The sequence below is a fragment of the Aedes albopictus genome, chromosome 2 (assembly GCF_035046485.1).
Source record: "Aedes albopictus strain Foshan chromosome 2, AalbF5, whole genome shotgun sequence".
NCBI classification, from domain to species: Eukaryota; Metazoa; Arthropoda; class Insecta; order Diptera; family Culicidae; genus Aedes; species Aedes albopictus.
The window spans coordinates 11,760,447-11,779,704 of NC_085137.1; the positions used below are offsets into that span (position 1 = coordinate 11,760,447).

Here is a 19,258-nt window from a genome sequence, read left to right on the forward strand (position 1 = left end):
GTGGGGTTGACCGTGGGATTCAGACTGTGGAGGAGGTGAAATTAGAACCTATTTATGAGGCGATAGCACAGGGAGCGATTAAACAAGAAGCTGAAGAGGAAGACTGGAGTTATGGTGAAGAACCTGCAATGGAACTTAACGTTGATCATGCCGATCAGACTACGATGGACGAGATTGCGCGTAAGTTCTATGGTGCTGAGGATGCATCACATCCGGTTCCAATGCAAGTTGCCGAGTTGGTCACAGAAATGGACATCGGATCTCCGCAGTTGGCTGCACCCAACGTCGGCATCTTTGATGATAGCTCCAACGATACAGTTGAGTTCAATCCAGTTCAGCAACAACATGCCCCTAATGAAGAACTAAAACCGGTCGAGAGCTACCCCAATTTCTCCGAAGCGATGCTTCTTCTAATGGAAGACTCAAAATCACAAGACGTCAAGCCTAAAACCGAAGACAATTCCCCTCAGTCCCCATCGGACGTCATCTACGAAGGCCTCCAGACGACTCCGCTTCGTGAATCCGATGGCCTCCCGACCCGGTTCGTTGACATGGAACCGGGAGAAATCGTCTCCGACGATGAGTATGAAAACTCATCCGTCGTAGTCGTCAGCTCCGATAACGAGGACAGCCCCCAACCGGACAAACCCGTAGTCAAACCGGTTCAACTTGAAATACCCCCGAAAAATCCCCCGACGACCCCCGCCGAGGACTACCGCTGTGGAAGCTGTGACCGTGCGTTCCCGCAATCGCAACTCCTGGAAGCCCACCAGAAAGCCTACCACGTCCGCCGGAAATCCACAGCGCTGCAGAAGACACCATCCTCCTCGCAGCAGCACAAAATGGCCATCATGATCGACAATCCGACCAAGCGGTGCCCTAAGTGCGGCACCATGGTGCACAAGGCCTCGTACTGGGCGCACATCAAATCGCACAGCGCCGGGGAGAGGGCGCTGGTGAACTACGAAAAGGATGCGGGAGCGGCGGCGGGGGCAGAGGTGGCTGGGGGATCGGGCAGCAGTAGTTGCGCCCTGGAGGATGATTTCCTGTGGGATTCTAATGTGTAGGTTAGGTTTGCTGTTTGTGATAAGTAGAAACACATTGACGCCTTGAAGAGTTTTAGGAAAACTATTATCAACAATAAATGGAATGAAACATTTTTTTAATTTTACAATGGTTTGATTTTTTTACTCCTTTTTTACTTTTTTATCATCAGATGACGGTCCACAATCATTTAATCAATTTAAATACAATTTGAAAAGTTGTAAACGAGATATTCCTGCAGATTTCTCCAACATTTCTTCATAGGTTTTTCCTAGAACTTTTTACTACGGTACTACTCGGAATTCTTCTAGGGGTTCCTTTAGAAATTCCTATGGGGACTCCTTCAAGAATTCCTGGTGGGATTATTCAAGACAATCTTTCTGGGATCCTTAAGGAAGTTCCTCGAGGGATTCTTCCAAGAATTCTTCCAGAGATTTCTCGAGAAATTCCTCATGTGATTCCTCCAGGAGCTACAATTGGCCTTCTGCCAGAAATTCTAGTTGTGATTTCGCAAGCAATTCCTGCTGCAAATCTTCCAGCAATTTCTCCTAGAACTCCTCCAGAAATTCCAACTGTGGTATCTTCAAGATTTTTACTAGGGGATCCTCTAGAGATTTCTTCAAGCATTCGTGGAGGGATTCTTGCAGGCAATCCTCTTGGGGTTTTTCAATGGATTTATCCAGGACTTCCTCCCGAGATTTCATCCAGGTGTTCTTTCTGATATAGGGGTAACTTTCCTGAGATTCCTCCAGTAATGCTTCCTGCAATTCCATCAGGGACTCCTCCATGAATGCCTCCAGAATACCTTTACCGATTTTCCCTAGAATAACTGTAGGTATTTCTCCAAGTATTTATTCAAGGAATTTCTCTTAGGATTCCCTCGGCATCCTTAATTGGGTTTCTCTAACTATTCCTGGAGAGATTATTCCAGCAATATCTACTAGGATTTCTACAGAAGTTCATTCTATGAAACCTCCCGGAATTCTAGGAATTCCTCCAGAAATTCCTTCAAGAACCATTCAAGTCAATCTGCCATGGATTATTGCAGAAGTTCCTCCGGTGATTCTTCCAGAAAAAACTTCAGTACAAATTTTATTCAGAAATTCCAGCTGGGATTCCTCAGGCAATTGCGACTGTGGTGGCATTTTTTACTAGGACTCCTCAAGAAACTCTTACTGTAATACCTTCAAGTGTTCTTCTAGGGATTTCTCTAGAGATTTCTCGTGGGATTTCTTCAGGAACTTCTGTTGGGATTATTCATGGCAATATTTTGGGCAGTATTCCAGAAGCTGCTCCTTTGAACCCTCTAGAAATTCCTCCGGAGATTTTATCCATGACCTTCCTCTAGAAATTCCAGCAGAGACTCCTCAAGTAATTCTTTCTGCGATCTTTTTAGCTATTGTTGCTGGTATTCCTCCAGAAATTCTAACTGTGATGCTTCAAAAATTCTGCTAGAGATTCTTCTAGAGCTTTCACCTAGCTTTTTTGATGGAATCCTTGCAGGCAATCTTCCTGGAATTCTGCAGAAATTCCAAGGACTCATCCAGGAAATCCTCCAGAGATGTTATCAAAAGATTCCTCCACAATTCCCTCACGAAGTTCCTGCAAAAATTCCTCTTAGCCTTCCTACAAAGATTCCACAAACAACTTCTCCTGCGCTTCTTCCAGCAATTATTCATCCAGATATTCTAACTTTTGTACTTCGAAGAATCATTTTAGTGATTCCTTTAGGAATTTATCCTGGCAATTTTGCTGGGATTCCGGGATATATTCCTAAGATTCTTTCAGAAATTCCTCCTGCGACTGCTTTAGGGCCTTTTCCGTGGATTTTTTTCGGAATACCTCAACCGGTTCTTCCAGGGACTTCTCGAGGTATTCTTTTTTATTTCTCCTGGCATTTCTGAGGGTTTTTTTTTTTTAAACTCATGTATTTCTGTTCCAGGAATTTTTCTAATAATTTATCCTAGGATCCCTTCAAACACTTTTGCTGGCATGATTCAAGGCAATCTCTCTGGGATCCTTCAAGAAGGTCCTTCGATGTTTCTCCCAAAAATACCTCCAGAAATTTCATCCTGGTTTTTTTTTTCGAGAAAAGCAATGAATGAATTCTTCTAGGAACTCCTCTTGTCCTTAAACCATGAGCTCATGCTTGGATTCCACAAGCAATGCTTCCAGCAATGCCTTTGGTGATTCTTCCAGGGATTTTTCTAACCAGAAATTCCTCCAGAAAGTTTATCCATGGATTACTCTAGAAATTTCCCATGAAATTCCTCCAGAAACTACTCTTGGTCTGCCACCAGCAATTCCAGCTGAAGGAATCCCAATTTAATTCTCCACAGGAATCCAGAAAAAAAACCCGGAAGATAACAAATGGCAAAAGGTTATTGCAACCATAACAAATTGTAAATGCTCCATAGAATATCAAAAAGCGCTCCTTAAAGAATGAACATATGTTCCATGAAAATGTGCAATGATACCCATAAGCAGGCTTGATAATCCTCCTCGAAATCAAAAGAGTTTTGCAACATGCCCTAGAGCGGTGTTTTGCTTTTGCCTCGTCGCGAGGGAGCGAACGAACCCCAAACAGAGAGGCAATAAAAACTGAGCGAGGAAGAGGGAAACAAAAAAAAGAGCCGATGATTATTTAGGGTTTTTGAGTGCGATTTTCGCCTCGAGAGTCTTTCTTTGTATGGGAGTGGAACTCGCGAGAGCTTTTTGAGTGTGAGTGGACGTGAGAAACACGACAAGCAATTTTGAGTGTTGGACGAACTCCTCGCTGCGCGGCAAGCTCGCGCTCGGTGCTGTTGAGGATTTGCGTTGTGATTTCTGAGTTTTATTTTAACTCCTCAGAAAAACGCCAAAATCGCTTCCTCATTTTCTCGCGAGTGAGTTTCTGTCAAGCCTGCCCATAAGTAATTGGAAACGTTCCATACTTTATAAAAAATGCACCGGAAAAACTTAAAATTTTCTCATTAAACGTGAAATTTTGCACCAATAAATAATACTGAAATGCTCCATAATAAAGTACAAATGCTCCATATAAAAATGCAAATGCTCCATAAAAAAATAAAATTGTACCCATAGAAAATTGAAAATTGCTCCATAGAAAAATTAAATTGCACCATAAAAAATTGAAATTGCACCATAGAAAATAGACAAATGCTCCATTAGTATTATCAAACTGTACCACATAAAATACAATTTGTTCCACAAAAAAATGAAAATTCTCCATAACTTCAAACATTTGCACCACTAGAGCAGTGCAATGTAAAGCAATTCAGCCCTGTCGAATTAAATTATGAGAATATGCTATCTATGGAAGATTTTCAATTTTCCATGGAGTAATTCATGTTTTTTATAGTGCAGTTTGATAATACTTATGGATAATTCTTTTATATTCTATGGTGCAATTTAAATTTTTTATGGAGCAATTTGATTTTTCTATGGAGCAATATTCAATTTTCTATGGGTACAATTTTAATTTTTCATGGAGCATTTGCATTTTTCTATGGAGCATTTGTATTTTATTATGGAGCATTTCAGTATTATTTATTGATGCAAAATTTCACTTTTAATGAGAAAATTTTATGTTTTACCGGTACATTTTTTATAAAGTATGGAACGTTACCAATAATTTATGGGTAATATTGCACATTTTTATGGAACATATGTTCATTCTTTATGGAGCGCTTTTTGATTTTCTATGGAGCGTTTCTATTTATTTATGGGTGCAATAAATAGGCTGCCATAACAAATCTCTAGTAAAATCCCATTAGGACTGCCTAGAGAAATCCTAAAAGAAGTTCCTCGAAAATATATAACAGAAGGAATGCATAGAGAAATCCCTGGAGATAATGTTAAACTAGCACAGAATGGTATATTTGGAAACCGCCATGTCTGACATGCCGTACGACGGTATTAAAGCATTTTTAAAACTTGGCCCCGGAACTGGATTCCGAAAAATCGGTAAACCGATTCCTTATTAGCAAAATGTATTTAAAAATGATTAAATGTATTCTAAATGACCAATCATGGTGATAATATGCAATGACTTGCAAAATCTTGAAGTTTTATACGTCGCATGGTGGTGTTTATTCATCTTCGAAAAATGGACCCCGGAACCACCGGAACCGATTCCTGTGAAATCCGTCTATCGGTTCCAAAATGGCCAAAAGTATTCCGGATAACATAAAAACAGCTCACAATGATGTATCGTGAAAAATTCACGAAGTTTGAGGTGTCTCGTGATGGTATTGAATTAAATTGACCCCGGAATCGGTTCTCCGGAACATCCGTAAAACAGGTTCCAAGGCTCTTAGTGACCGGGATAGACTTTCAGACTTATTTTTCTATCATTGTAGTTCACTCAGGTCTGAAAACTAAACTGTTCACATATCGAAAATTCACTTTTTCAAATATTGTGGCCAATTGCATTTAGCTCCGGAACCAGGTGGCCATTTCAACAATCCCTGGCAAATCCCTAAATTAGTACAATTGTGTCAAAATTTGGTTGAAAAATACTGAAAAACAAAGAAGGTTATAGCGAAATAAGGGTTTTTTCGCACTCTCCTTAGGGGGTGGTGGGTAGGATTGATTTTTGGTAACGGAAGGGTTGAGATTGCTTCAACGATTCCTTATAGAATCTCTGGGAATATTCGTGAAATCTGTGGATGAAATCCTAGAAAACACTGAGCGAAATCCTGGAGTAAACTCTAGAACAGTTTCTGCAAGAGTTATTGGAAGAACTCAGGAGAATTACGGGATAACTCCTATATAATTCCTGAAAAGAGTCTCCGAAAAAAATGCTGCAGAAAGACATTTCTGAAGGTCTATGTGCATAAATTCTAACCGAGGAAATCCAGAAAGACCTCTTGGATAACTCTAAAGAATTCCTGAATCCAACTGCACTATATTAACGAGATATTGGATAGCTCCCCCAAGAATCATTAACCAAAACCATACAGCAAACTCTAGAGGAACTCCAGGTGAAATTCCTAGAGAAATCATTGGAGGAATATTTGGAGCGATACCTGTGCAAAAGTCTCTGGACTGATTCCCTGAAAAAGTTTGTGAAGCATTTCTTAGAGTGCAAGAAGAATTTGAAGAATTTCTAAAAGAAATACGGTGTAGTTCTGGAAAGAATTCCGGAATAAGTTCACGGTACACATGTTGAACATCTGGATAAATTCCTGGAAGGGTGGCTAAAAGACTTCTGGAAGAATTTATGGAAGACAGACGGCCAACAGCCGTGGAAAGAACATGGATTCTTCCAGAAATAGTGCAAGAATTCTTACAGAAAATCATCTGTGGATTCCTTCAGAAATGCTTTCAGTGATTTCTTCTGAAAATCCAAAATTCCATATTGATCCAAACATTTCTCTCAGGATTCCTTTAAAAAATCTTCAGAAAATCATCCAAGCACTCCTTCTGTTTTTTTTTTTCAGGGATTCTATTGTAAAATTTCCTGGAAATGCCTTAAGAAATTCCTTATGAGATTCCTCCAAACTCTGAAAGCATCAATTTGAGGCAAGCTGTTTTCAACATGTCAACAGCGTGACTACTGAAGGGTTATGAAATTTTCTCAGGATTTCTTCTAAAATTGCTCCATGGATTACTTCAGAAATTTGGTCTTATAACCTATCAGGGTTTCTATGAGAAACTCCTCCAGCCGTTTTTTTTTATTCACTCAAAAATTTTCAGAGAAATTTCTCCGGGTAAATGAATAGGTAGGTTTGCATGGATTTCTTCTGAAAATTCGCCAGGGATTACTTAAGAAATTTTTGAAGGGATTCGTTTAGAAAATACTTTGGAAATATCTGCAGGGATTCTTGCCGAATTTTCTACAGAGATTTAGAAATTCTTCTAATATGATTCATAATTTTTTCCAGTTTTTTCTTCAGAAAAACTTTTAGAGATTCCATCAAAAACAGGATTTCTTTAAGAAGTCCTCCCGATATTTGTTAAGGATTTATGTTCAGATTTTTTTTTAATTCTAGCAAGAATTCCGCCATAGATTCTTGCATTATTACTTTCAGTAATTCACTCAGGAGTTCTTCCAGATGTTCCTCCATGTATTTCCCCTGAAATTTCTCCAACATTTCTTCGACGAATAACTCTACTAATTTCTCCACGGATTACTTGAGGATTTTTTGCAAATATATTGCCCAGGAGATTCTACAGGAATTCCTTTAGAAATATCTCAAAATTGTATTCTTGAGATCCTTACAGAAGCTTATCTGGGCGTTTCTCCAGGTATTCCTACAGGAATTCCTTCAGAAATCCGTTCACAGATTGCAGAAAGCTATCAGAAAATCCTCAAATAACACCAGTTTACAGCATTTTTGAACTCGGTAAGCTGATGATCATTTCTGATGCAAAATCATGCCCTGAATTCGAAAACGCGAAGAAAAAAAATACAGTAGAGCGGAAATTTTTTCGACTTTCCATACAAGGTTGATGATTTGAAATCGATTTTTGTTCTATTTTTAAGCAAAATCGCTCACTTCATACATCTTATTCTCCATAATCAATACTCAGATTGAGCTGATTTTATTTTAACTACTCGCCTATATATAATAGAATAACAATTATTAAATTGTTTTTTTCTTGTTGATAAAAATACATTTCTCCATATATTTTTGGAAATTTTGCTAAAATTTAAGGAGATCGTTCCCAAAACTCGCCAACATATTGAATTTCATCAATCTGATGTAAAACCTGCATTCAGATGATCGAACGGTATTATATTCAGCTTTTAATTTATGGAAAAAGATTTAAAATTGGTTGAACAAAACGCAAGATATTTGAATTTTATTAAATTCTATATTTTAAAAAGATGTAAAATTCGATATTGAGCTAAAACTGAAAAACTGTTCTACTTAAAAATTTCTGAAGCACGGTTTCGAAATTAGCGCTAAATTATGCATCAAAAAATGTTGGTCGTTGACAGAAATTCACGACTTTCGTTTTATTTTGTAAACTAGTGTAATTATTTTTCGAAAATTTCTTAAGTAGTTTTCCTACAAAATCTTCAACACACTTTTCTATGAATCCCACCAAGGATTTCCCTAGTAGTTTCTCCAGGCAGTTCTTCGGAACTTGCTCCTGGGATTCCTCCAGGATTTATCTAGATGTTTCTCTGATGATTTGTCTAATACGACTTTCCGAGATTTCTACAAAGATTCTTTAAGAAAGTCCTGGTCGGATTACTTATCCTTGAAATTCCTTCAAGGATTCCTTCAAAAATATCTTCAAAATTTTAGGATTTTTTTTTCATGAATATCAGCAATGGATTTCTGCAAAGTTCTTCCGTGGAGTTTTTCAGAAATTCCTCTAAATTTTTATCAAAAAGTCCTTCGGAAATTCTACTTTTGGAAATTTATGCAAAAATTCTTTCAGGTACTCCTGCTTCTACCAGGATTTCATTAAGTAGTTGTTCCTGCGCAACCATTAGAATTATCTCCTGGGATTCATTTAAATATTGCTACAGGAATTGCTTCAGATATTCCACCAGCGATCTTTTTCAGGAGTTTTTCTAGAAATTGCACAAAAAATACTGGAAATATCTAAGAATCTGACGGAATCTTTTAAAAATCTCCTGGTGATATCTCTGAAGATTCTTTGAAGAAATATTTCAAAATTTTCTGGATAAAAATCCAGAAAAATCTGAGGTTATATTTGGAGGATTTCCTGGATGAATATCTTGGAGGATACCTTAAAACTTCCTAAAACCTCCTATGAAAAAACCTTGAGAAATTTCTGGAGGAACTCTGGAAGTAATTCCAAGAAAAAAATTCTTGAGAAATTTTCGGAGGGATTCCTTGAGAAACCCGTAACGAAATTTTTGGGGGAAATCTTAAACGTCTCCCCAGAAATCCCAGCTGAAGATGCGAAAAAAGGTACTGTGGAAACTCTTCGAGAAATTCCTCACTAAATTTCTGAGGGTTGCCTGGAGGATTTTCTAAATGAATCCTTGGAAGAAACCGCTGGAGGAATTCTAAGAAAAATTTCATATACAATTTCTGAATGAAGTAGCACACAAAAATCCCCTCATTTCAGGGAAATTTTTCAACGAAATCCTGCAGAAACAAAAAAAAACCCTGGAGGAATTCTTTCGAAAACCATTGAAAAAATTTCTAAAAATTAATATTTGGAAGTAATCTTTAAGAGAATACCTGGAAGAACTGGAGAACCTGTTGCAAGTATTCATAGGCATATTTTTTTGGTGATTTTTTTTTTTGAAAAAAAAATGCTAAGGAATAGAGGTTTTTTCGGAAAAACTCATGAAGCTTTACCGATAAAATTTCTGAAAGAATTAGGATGCCTGTACCAGTTATAGCACTACCTAAGGAAAACTATTTCCACAAAAATAAGAAGAAGACTGGCGAATGTCATCATGTCAAATGATTCATTAGTTTTCATACTTTACAGGAAAAATATAGAAACGGAGCCAAAACTACTTTAAGTATTTATTACGCCGTGTGCCAATGATCGGAACCCTGTACCAGTTATGGACACATTTATTAATTTGGGTTCCACTTCGCACTATTTACATGCATTCCTTATGGGATTTGTCATAACTGGTACACTATGTCGAAATAGGGTGCAAGGAGGCCGAAATGTTAAGGAAAATGATTTATTTGCATCATAATTTGAGCAAATTGTGAAGTTTGAATGATTGCAATCATCTTTTGTGAACGTGATCTGTTGTTCACGAAATTTTTCTTGTTGGTTTGCGTCTTTAAGGGCTGTTTTCAGTTCAGAAGGAATTTTCGGACTTATCTTAATGCATGGGAAATTGCTTGCCTGAATCGCCCAAGAAACCGTTTTTCTTCCATCGCAGTACGCAGTTGCGAAGAAATGACAATTCAAATGGCAGTCACCGTAGAAATTTTGTGCCAGGAATCGCTCAAGAAGTTTCTTGAGCGATTCCTTTTGAACTCGAAACTGAGCTTTAAAGATTGAAAATCAGCTATGGCGAATTTGAGGTATTATAGCCATAACTGTTACACTGAGCCTCAATAAATCCAAGCAATCCCTGGTGGAATATCTGGACGAATTTCTGAAGAAACCCGTGGAAGAATTTCTACAAGCATCTCTTGAGAGTTTTGAAGAGGAATTTCTAGATAAATATCTAAAAGAATCTCTAAACATGTGAAGAAATGCGTGGAATCAACCACGAGCAGTTCCTTCTATAATTTCTGAAAGAGTTCCTTTATTTATTTATTTTATATTAAGAAAAACCCTTGAGCAATCTCTTAAAAGAATCTTCTTATCGCTGTGAAAAAAAATCCACAATTATCTTTGGAGGAATTTTAAAAGACAATTACACCGTCTTCGACCTTTCGGCCACTACAGACTGAACATTATAACATTAGACAACGGATAACACCCAGTGACCCAGTGGAGAATTTTCCGTTTGACGAAAACTTTTCCCCGACTGGAGCGGGAATCGAACCCACACTCCGAGGCTTACGAGACACCTAAACGATTGACGCCGCTAACCGCTCGGCCACGAAGCCCACGTGGTTGCAAGCCAATTTCTGGAGAAAAAAATCCTAAAACTATTTCTGGATAAGATTTTAGAAGAATTCCTTCAAAAATCTCAAATTTTCATTTGAGCATTTCGCTGGAGAAATTCCATCGACACTTATAAATAATGCATGGGAAGAGAAACATTCTAAAATAATTCTCAGATGAATCTTCTGAAGAGTTTTTGCTGAACTGTTGCCAAAAGAAATGCCTCTTCATAATTACAGAGAAAATTCTCGAAAAAAAAAAATCATGGAAGGGTTTTCCGAGATTGATTCTTAATTAAGCGCAATATTGACGTGCTTTTCAATGGGGCTTCGTATATTTCAATTGCAATTGATGCCTGAGATCCGAGTACTGGTTTAAAAAAATAAAACACAAGAAAATACTGTTACTTCAGGAAAAATATTCAGAAAATGTGCTGAAAACCTATCATAGTAACGCTATTTATCCCTTTGAAGCCGGAATTTTCCAAGCATTATTATAGAGTTTTTTTTACGTATTTCTGTGGTTTTAGTGCTCAACAGTGTAGAAACGGTAGAAAATTATGCAGAATATTTTTTTTGGATATCCAAGCTCATCCAAACTGTTCTTGAGTTTAGATCCGGAAGTCTACGGGTGTAACATTTCATATACAAAGCTACTATATATATATAATCTAACTTGTTCAGTAAATCTTCTGAATGGTCCATGGACATCACCAGATTGGCAGGGGTTATTCAAACATTTTTTTTTATTCTTAACCACTTAACCTATTTTACAGCTCTTTTGTCCACTAGGGCACTACGTGAGCGATTCCAATTGTCGGCTGCACTTACACTTTATACAGCGCCTGTATTCTATTATATTCTTATTCTACCGTATGCGTGATAATGTTTGCACCATCGTCAAATAAAATTCCAGTTTTACTTGTGAAGACAATGTATTGGTTTTATTTGCAGGCATTTAAGCTATTACTCATATCCTAGTAGGCTGTGAATAAAAAGTGTTGATTTTCTTAGTTTACACTTGCATAATGACTAAGTGGCAACCTAGCTCGTGATTTGTCCACGCGCAAATGTCGAAAAGTATCCGTGGTAGTGTCAAAGTCAAGATTAACAATTTTTGAATTTATTTTTTTTTATTTTGACATTGCATAATGGTGTAGACATTGGCACACAAACAAAAGTTATAATAACTATTGATTCTGGGATTTGGTACGGATCGATAGTTTTTCGGAAATCGAAAAAAACGGAGGTTGCGTTCGGGCAAATTCAAGACTTTCTTATATGGCGCTCAGGAACTACCCCTCGTAGTTCCTGGATGCCATTGGTAATAATGTAAGTTTTTTTTCTATGGTCGAAGGATCATAAAGGCCACCGTAATTTTTTTTTTCGATATGCCATGCCGTTAAGTCGCTGATTTCGCGTTTATTTGCCATTTTTCTCATTGAGCGCATACAATTCACCCAAATCTTATTGTTGGTGGCAGCGATAGCTTTCTTAATCCATGTTAACCTTGGACGACCAGTGGACACCTTCGGGAATAGTTGCCCTTGCTTTTTTTCGGTCTAAGACTGTTTTACGGTTCTCCTGAACACTCCTGAAATGTCTTTTTTAACATTTGCGCGTGGACAAGTCCCGACTACCGCTGCTACCCCTACATGGTGCAAATTTTAAACTTAAGAAATCGGATTTTTTTACCCGCAACCTACTGTGATATGAGTTAGAGCTTACGTACATGCAATAAAAACCAAGACATTGTGTGTACAGGTGATATGGGTACCTTATTTGTACGATGGTGCAAACATTATCACGCATACGGTACTATATCGAACTGGTTTGCCTTTGTGCTGCTTTCACTTTTCTACCATGTCCTTGGTAGAATGATGAGCACAATGATGAAATGATGTGCGGCTGTTGTTCCTTTTCCAGTCCGACTGGGGGTCGTCTATTATGGGTTGCCGTTCGCCGATATCCAATTATCCGGGTCCGTTTGAGCTATGAGAGCTCAGAAGAGGGTCAAGTGCCAGCCGCTCTCGGGAGAAAGAATAGCAACTGACGAAGTGCCGGGGCTCGGATCGAACCCATGAGAATAATATCTAAATAGTAGTCTTCAAATTGGTTCAGTAACCGCGGTTTGTAATGCAACGTTACTCGGTATAACAGATATGGCTGCTGTTACGAGTGTAGACCTGAAACTCAGAACTCCAAGGTAATTTGGTTGACCTGGAATATCCCAATAGTATCTATATATGACGTTTTAGATTTAAAGATATTCATGGATCCCAGTAGATTGTGTAGTGTTATTATCTATAGCGAAAACACATAAAATTTTTCTTGCATATTTGAAGGACTCCACTACAGGATAGTTTGGAACCCCTAAAACATCCCAGAAAATAAAACACCTTATGATATTCTTTATACCACAAAAGTTCAACTTATTGGACGCTGTGGCTATATTTCCCCAACAGGGGAGGAGAAAAAAAAATCTTGACGAAGCCTATATATGAACTTAACCCAAATCCAGCGTTTAGAACAACTGGTGTGTCAGTTATTTCGTTTCTCCAAACTTTATGGTGTTCAAGATGTTCGAGGTTGTCAGTAAAGTCTCATTTACAAATATTCCCATTTTTCCTTTAAAGAGGACTCAATTTGCTACAACTTTGCCGAAGACAGTATTCTATTTCATTGTATTTCATTGAATGTGTGAATTTATACAGTCGTTTCTATGTTGGGGTCATATATGACCCCTCCGGCTCCAAAGGGTTAAGGTACTGAAAAATTTGGAATTGGTGATAGGTATTCTAGGAAATTGATAGAAACCCCTGGAATCCCTGTGAAAATACCAGTGCAATATGCATACTCACTTAACCTCTTTTGATCCGAAGTATTCTCTTCAGACACATCATACAGTAACTTGTCCGATTAACTTACCATAAATCTTACCGTAAAATCTTCGTCATCGATGTCCTCGAACCTTTTTTCAAGGTCAAGGTCGCGCTTCCTTGTCTCTATTTCATGAGTCTTTCAAAAAAAAAACTGGGTCACATCAATCGAAAGTAGGTCACACGACCCATTGTCTCCCTATAAGACACCCCCCAGAAAATGAAGGTCATCACAAAGTCAACCAAAACCCCCAAGTATACCTGTTAAAAAAACGACTTCCCGTTCTTTATTGAACCCACATCCCGCCGTCCCCACGGCTTTCATTCAGCTGCATCACCTGCCGCACCTCCGCATCATGGCAGGACCGCACGTGCTGTAGTCGGCTCTGCAGATCAACGAACACCAGCAAGCAGAAGTCGCATGCCTCCGATAGCCCGACCTGTACGTGCCGATCCAGATGCGCGCCCAGTTCCAGCTGTTGGTGGGGCGCGAACTGTTCCCCGCAGAGGTCACACCACGAGATGGTCGTGTGCTGCTTCAGGTGGTTCACGAACTCGTACATGTGGCGGAAGTTGCGACCGCAGGCGCACCGGTACTCGCCATAGTAGCGATGCTTGCGCATGTGCGTCATCAGGTGAACTTGGTTGGTGAACATGTAGCAGCAGTCCGTACACTGGAACACGGGGATGGTGGATGGTGGTGCTGGGTTGTACGATGGGGCTAGCTGCTGGGGTGGTTGGCCCGGGGTGGTGCGTTGTCTCGGAGGTTTCCGAGGTTTGGAGGTCGCCACAGGTTGTTGTGATGGTTGTTGAGGTAGTTGCTGCATTGGGGTTTGCTGAGTAACGATCTGCTGGATTGGCTGATTTTGGTTGGCCGTTGAGTTACAGCTTTGATGAATGGTTGGAACTAATGGTTGTTGTAACTGTCTTTCCAGAACAGGATATCTTCTGATGGGTTGAGTTGACGTAGTTAGGACTGGTGATGATTGGTACTGGTATGCTTGCGGGTCCTGGAAAGTGTGTTGATACGTATCCACGTAGGACTGTATTTCCTGGATAACCGTTGAACGGTCTGGATTGGGGCTTTGTTGTAGCATTAGTTGTGTTGGAGTATTGTCCGGGCTCAACTGAATCTTTGGAACTTTCGCGGGCGATGCAGCGCCGATCTCCGAAGTTATCGTTGGTGATTGAAGCGTGGAATTCACTGGCAAAAGTTCGTTGGATCGCACTCGAATGGAGGCGGCTTCCTGTTGTTTACACTTCTGTCGCAACCAACCTGGCACATTGTAACTATTTGGCAAACTTCCGGTCAACGGATAGCAGTTTAAAATTAATTCTGATTTTTTGTACATTTGCTTAAAATCATGGCACTTTTGTAAGAATCCACTACAGTCTGCACAGGCGTACTTTGGTAATCTCTCGGCCTTATCCGCCACAGCCGTAAAGCAGGTATTCAACACCGTATTCCACTGTTTGTCTAGCAGTCGATCCGTGTGGATCAAACAGATCCTGCAGATATTTTTCTCTGCAAGCTCTTTACTCCTTTGTCCCATGGTGGGATTGCTTTCCAGCATCGAATCGGGAACCATCTTTTCCACTGTACAACTGATCTACAACTGATGCAACTATCTGCTTCCCACTATCGTTTTATACACTATCGAACCCCTACGAACTACACGAATATCTACCCACGGTGATGTCATAAAATTTTACGACCCTATCCTTTTCCTCGGAATTCCCCTCCTGCCCAAAAAAAATCTATCTAACACACAGTGAGCACACCCTATCACACGCTCTTCTCACTCCGAACCCTACCTAACAGCAGGGACGTCGAAGCACTATAGTTCTATCCCGGGGCCTTGCCGGCGCAAGGCACAACCAGCGACTGCGCAGACCGACCAGCTAACGCCACCAACTTATGTACGCCGCGCCGCGCCGTACTGTCCAACATGTGCACTGGAAAAGCGCTGTGCTTAGCATCTCCAGTTTCATCGCATCAGGGCTACGGGCGGCGACGTTGTCGTCGTCGTCGTCGTTGTTTTCATTGTCAGGACGCGGCGGCGTGGCTATCGTCACCCGCCCTGAACGTTTTCGAATGTGTGTGCCCGTTGTGGTCCAAGGCAGGGGTTCTCAAAGCGGGTGGGATGAATCGTTATTTGTGTTAATTTAATTGTATCCTTATTGTTGTTAATATACATTTTATAACAAAACAAAATTGTAAAACAACAAAATTGGAAATAATTTTTAAAAATATGAAGGACGTGCGCACATTGATGCATGCATTTTGAAAAGAATGAAATACGAAATAATGGCGTTCTATAAAATGTTCAAGAAATTTAATATATCTTAATTGTTTTCACATTTTAGTAGGACTTTAACTTACTTAGAAACTTCTTCGAAGAAACCATATCACTTAGATCGACGTTTTAAAGTTGTTAAGAAGCACGCAAAAATGACGAAACAAAACATCATAGCGTGGTGAGCTCGTTCCATACTATTTAAGAGAATTATGAGAATACTAGGAATAGTATGGTACACTCGGAAGCACCGACAAAATATCGGAAACGCCTGTTTAGTCGAGGTACAACAACAAGCTAATGAAGAGTTTTTTTTATGATACTAGAAGACAATTTGTTTAGAAATATTTGATAACAAATGAACAACTGTTTATTTTCTCGGGTCAGATTAAACCTAGGGGAATGGATAAATGTTTCTGCTGAATACATGACAGGTGAATTATTATTTAGGTAAAATTTAAAATACATACATTGAAAAAATCCTTGACTTTTTAAAAGAGGCAAAAGGAGAGCTTCGGAAGAAAATTTTGTTCCAAATAGTCGATAAAAACTATGAGAAGCTGGATTCTTTGAAGCTATTTACTGATAATTTCTCAAAAAAAATCACTATCAGGCTTCCATAGGTGAAATTGAGAATGATTTTACCGATTATTTTTTGTCAACCAAACGACAACAAAAAGGTAAAACCCTTGAAGTATTGTAATGTTTTTGTCAGAATAAGATAAAAATTTCGCTTCTACATTTTTTTATGATCAAATTTTGGAGATTGAACATAGCATGCTTATGAACTATAGATTTAATCCTTCAATCCGAAAAATATTCATTCAATCATTCAATAGGAAATCAGATAAGTTGAAGAGTCCAAAATATCATGAACAAGAAATTGCAACAATCATCCCAACAACAAATCAATAATTTAAAAATATATACCTTTATGCGTTCGACTGTTAAATTAACTTCTTTTTCTGGAGATTTCGGCTTTCAGTCAAAGAAAAGCGTTGATTTTCTTATTTCATCGCCAACGTTTGGATCCAGATGTTGATATTTTCTTCATCTTCAGGGGTCAGACAAATTGATTAATTTCGAGCCCTGAAAAAGATCCTAACAACTGGATCGAAACGTTGGCGATGAGATAAGAAAATCAACGCTTTTTTTTACTGAAAGCCGAACCCTCCGGAAAAAATATACCTTTAGGAATGGGCCATAAAATAAAGCAATTTCTTCAAGAATTCCATCCTATTTTTTTCAGAAATTCCTCAAAACTCCACAAAGAAAAAAAAATAATTTTTATATGAATTTGTTTTAGAAGATGCATGCATAATGAATTTCATCAGATGGGTAATGTTTGCGGAATTCTAAAAAAAAAACAAGAACTAACGGAAACAAGCTTTTTCCTATTTTTTTATTAATTTGACGGAAACCTCCACCGGAAAACAGAGCCATAGTGTGGCGGTTGCCCAAGTTGGCGCCCACCAAAAGCGTCAGTCTCAAGACCTTAAAACAGAAGGGGCAAGAAGATACTGTTGTACATTTGAATGTTATCAACATTTAAACTCTTTACAGTATCTGTGATAGATCCTTTGTTTATTTAATTTCACCTTTCTCCATATTGTCAAAAGTTCAATAGATTTGTTCAGAGTTCCTTTGGAATGTTTGAAAATGTTTCTTAAACGAAGTAATCCTATTTTCATCTTAACGAAAACAAACCTAATAAGCGTCACTAGTTTCGTTTTTTTTTTTATTTGTAAATTTTGTTAGGAGTGGACACGCATGATTACAAAAAGAATGCGAACAATCGGTGCTTACATGGATTGTTTTTGGAAAGGATGAACATTGGGGCATAGACCTAAGAAGGGTACTCATACCCTATCTGCATTTTTAAATTAATCCAGAATTTATTTTCAAATTGCCGAAAACAAAACAAAAATCTTTATTTCTATTTTGAAAAATTCCAAATTCCAGCGAATTTGTTTTTAAAAAATTCTTCAATATTCTCATTGTTACATGTCTGAAGTTTTCTTTCAAATAATGTGTATACAAAAAAAGATTTACTTCTATGTACACTTAAATATTCCAAAAGTTCTAGAACAGCTTTTAAATGTAAATCAAAAGCCTTTTCAAGAAGCTTCTAAAAAAATGTAAAAAAAAAGAAAATTTTCTTCTTTTTTACTTTTTTTCACGTTTTTTGAAAGACAAAAAAAAATTAAAAAAACTTGAAAGGGAAACTTTTGCAAAAACAAAAAAACTTGAGCTAAATGCTGCGGGACATCAATCTGGACGCTCAAGGGCGCCGTGGAACTACGCTATGGCATTGTTGGGGAGAACAACTTAGCCAAAACCTACCACTTTTTTGGAGAAAAACAAACAATAATTTTCTATAAAAAAGATCTACATTTTATTGACAACTTCTCCATGGTTTCAGCAACCAGTAAATTACAATAACCTACCAGAGCTTTCCTGATACATTCACTTTTTTATTCATAAAGGAAGTTTGGTAAAAACTGCTTCTGGTATATTGCTTAATGTTCCTCCCAAATGAGAACTTTTCCCAAAATTTCTGTGAAAATTCCTCGAATGATTATTTTAGAATTCTTTAAAGGAGTATTATCTGGATGTCCTTCGCATTATTTGAAGATTTTTCTTTTTTTTTTCAAGAAAAGCTTTCATAGATCTCGCAAGAAATTCCTTCATGAATACCAGGTCAGTTTCTGGCTACTACTAGGGCTACTATATGTTCGGGAATTTTTCATTTAGCTGATTTATCACAATTTCAGCCGGCTCTTTTTCCTAGAAAGAATTTCCTCCAAAAATATTAGTAATTAATCATTTTGGTTTTTTTATAAAAAGTTACGGATAGCCTCCGAAAATTGACCTTGGACTGTTGTTAGTGTAAATCACAGAATTTCTTTTTTCTGTGAAAAATGATTCAAACATTTCTTCCCCAAACATTCCCCCCGAAAATGGATAAAATATTCCTCAAAACCAGACATCGAAAACCTTTCCAGGATCTTATCACAGGTTCTTCTCAAAAAAGCTCTCACGATTCAAGTAGAAACTCTACTTCTGTTGAGAATGACTTCAGGAATTTCACCAGTATTTTCTCCAAATTCAAAAAAAAATCTTGAAATGTAATATGTACACCGTGAAATACAGCGCCCATAAACATGTTTGGCTAGATATTAAATCAGAGTTCAGCATATCATATTCAGCATTGATATCGATTCCTTCAGTTTTTATTTTCAGTACAAGCTCCTTGACTTGCCAGAATTGTGTGCAATAATCTTTATTATCTTTTTATATTCTGATCAAATGGATCAAAACGACGCAAAACCTCTAAACATTTACAAAAATCAAATACTTTCAGAAATTTCATTTTTCCTTACGATTTTCAGGGTATTTGTTTTCGGCTGGATATTCGTTTGAAGAGATTCAACATATTATTTCTCGATAAAATCAGAAAACTCTCCTCTTTTCAATCTAGGCTTCATCAAGAATTGCTCCAAAATTTGAAAAACAACAA

The 19,258-nt window shown here is 38.0% G+C and overlaps 2 protein-coding genes across 3 annotated transcripts in view; one reads left to right on the forward strand and one right to left on the reverse strand.

Moving 5' to 3' along the window:
- Positions 1-19,258, forward strand: part of LOC109398279 (zinc finger protein ush) — a 334,683-nt gene that overhangs the window by 96,661 nt on the left and 218,764 nt on the right. The window lies entirely within an intron of this gene.
- On the reverse strand, positions 13,700-15,345 carry LOC109398281 (early growth response protein 1-B). The gene has a single exon (XM_019670609.3). The coding sequence runs from the start codon at positions 15,028-15,030 to the stop codon at positions 13,729-13,731; it is 1,302 nt and encodes a 433-aa protein (XP_019526154.3). The 5' UTR covers positions 15,031-15,345; the 3' UTR covers positions 13,700-13,728.

Excerpts from the sequence above, each read along its gene's own strand:
- LOC109398281 (XM_019670609.3), bottom strand. The coding sequence starts at position 15,030 with ATGGTTCCCGATTCGATGCTGGAAAGCAATCCCACCATGGGACAAAGG.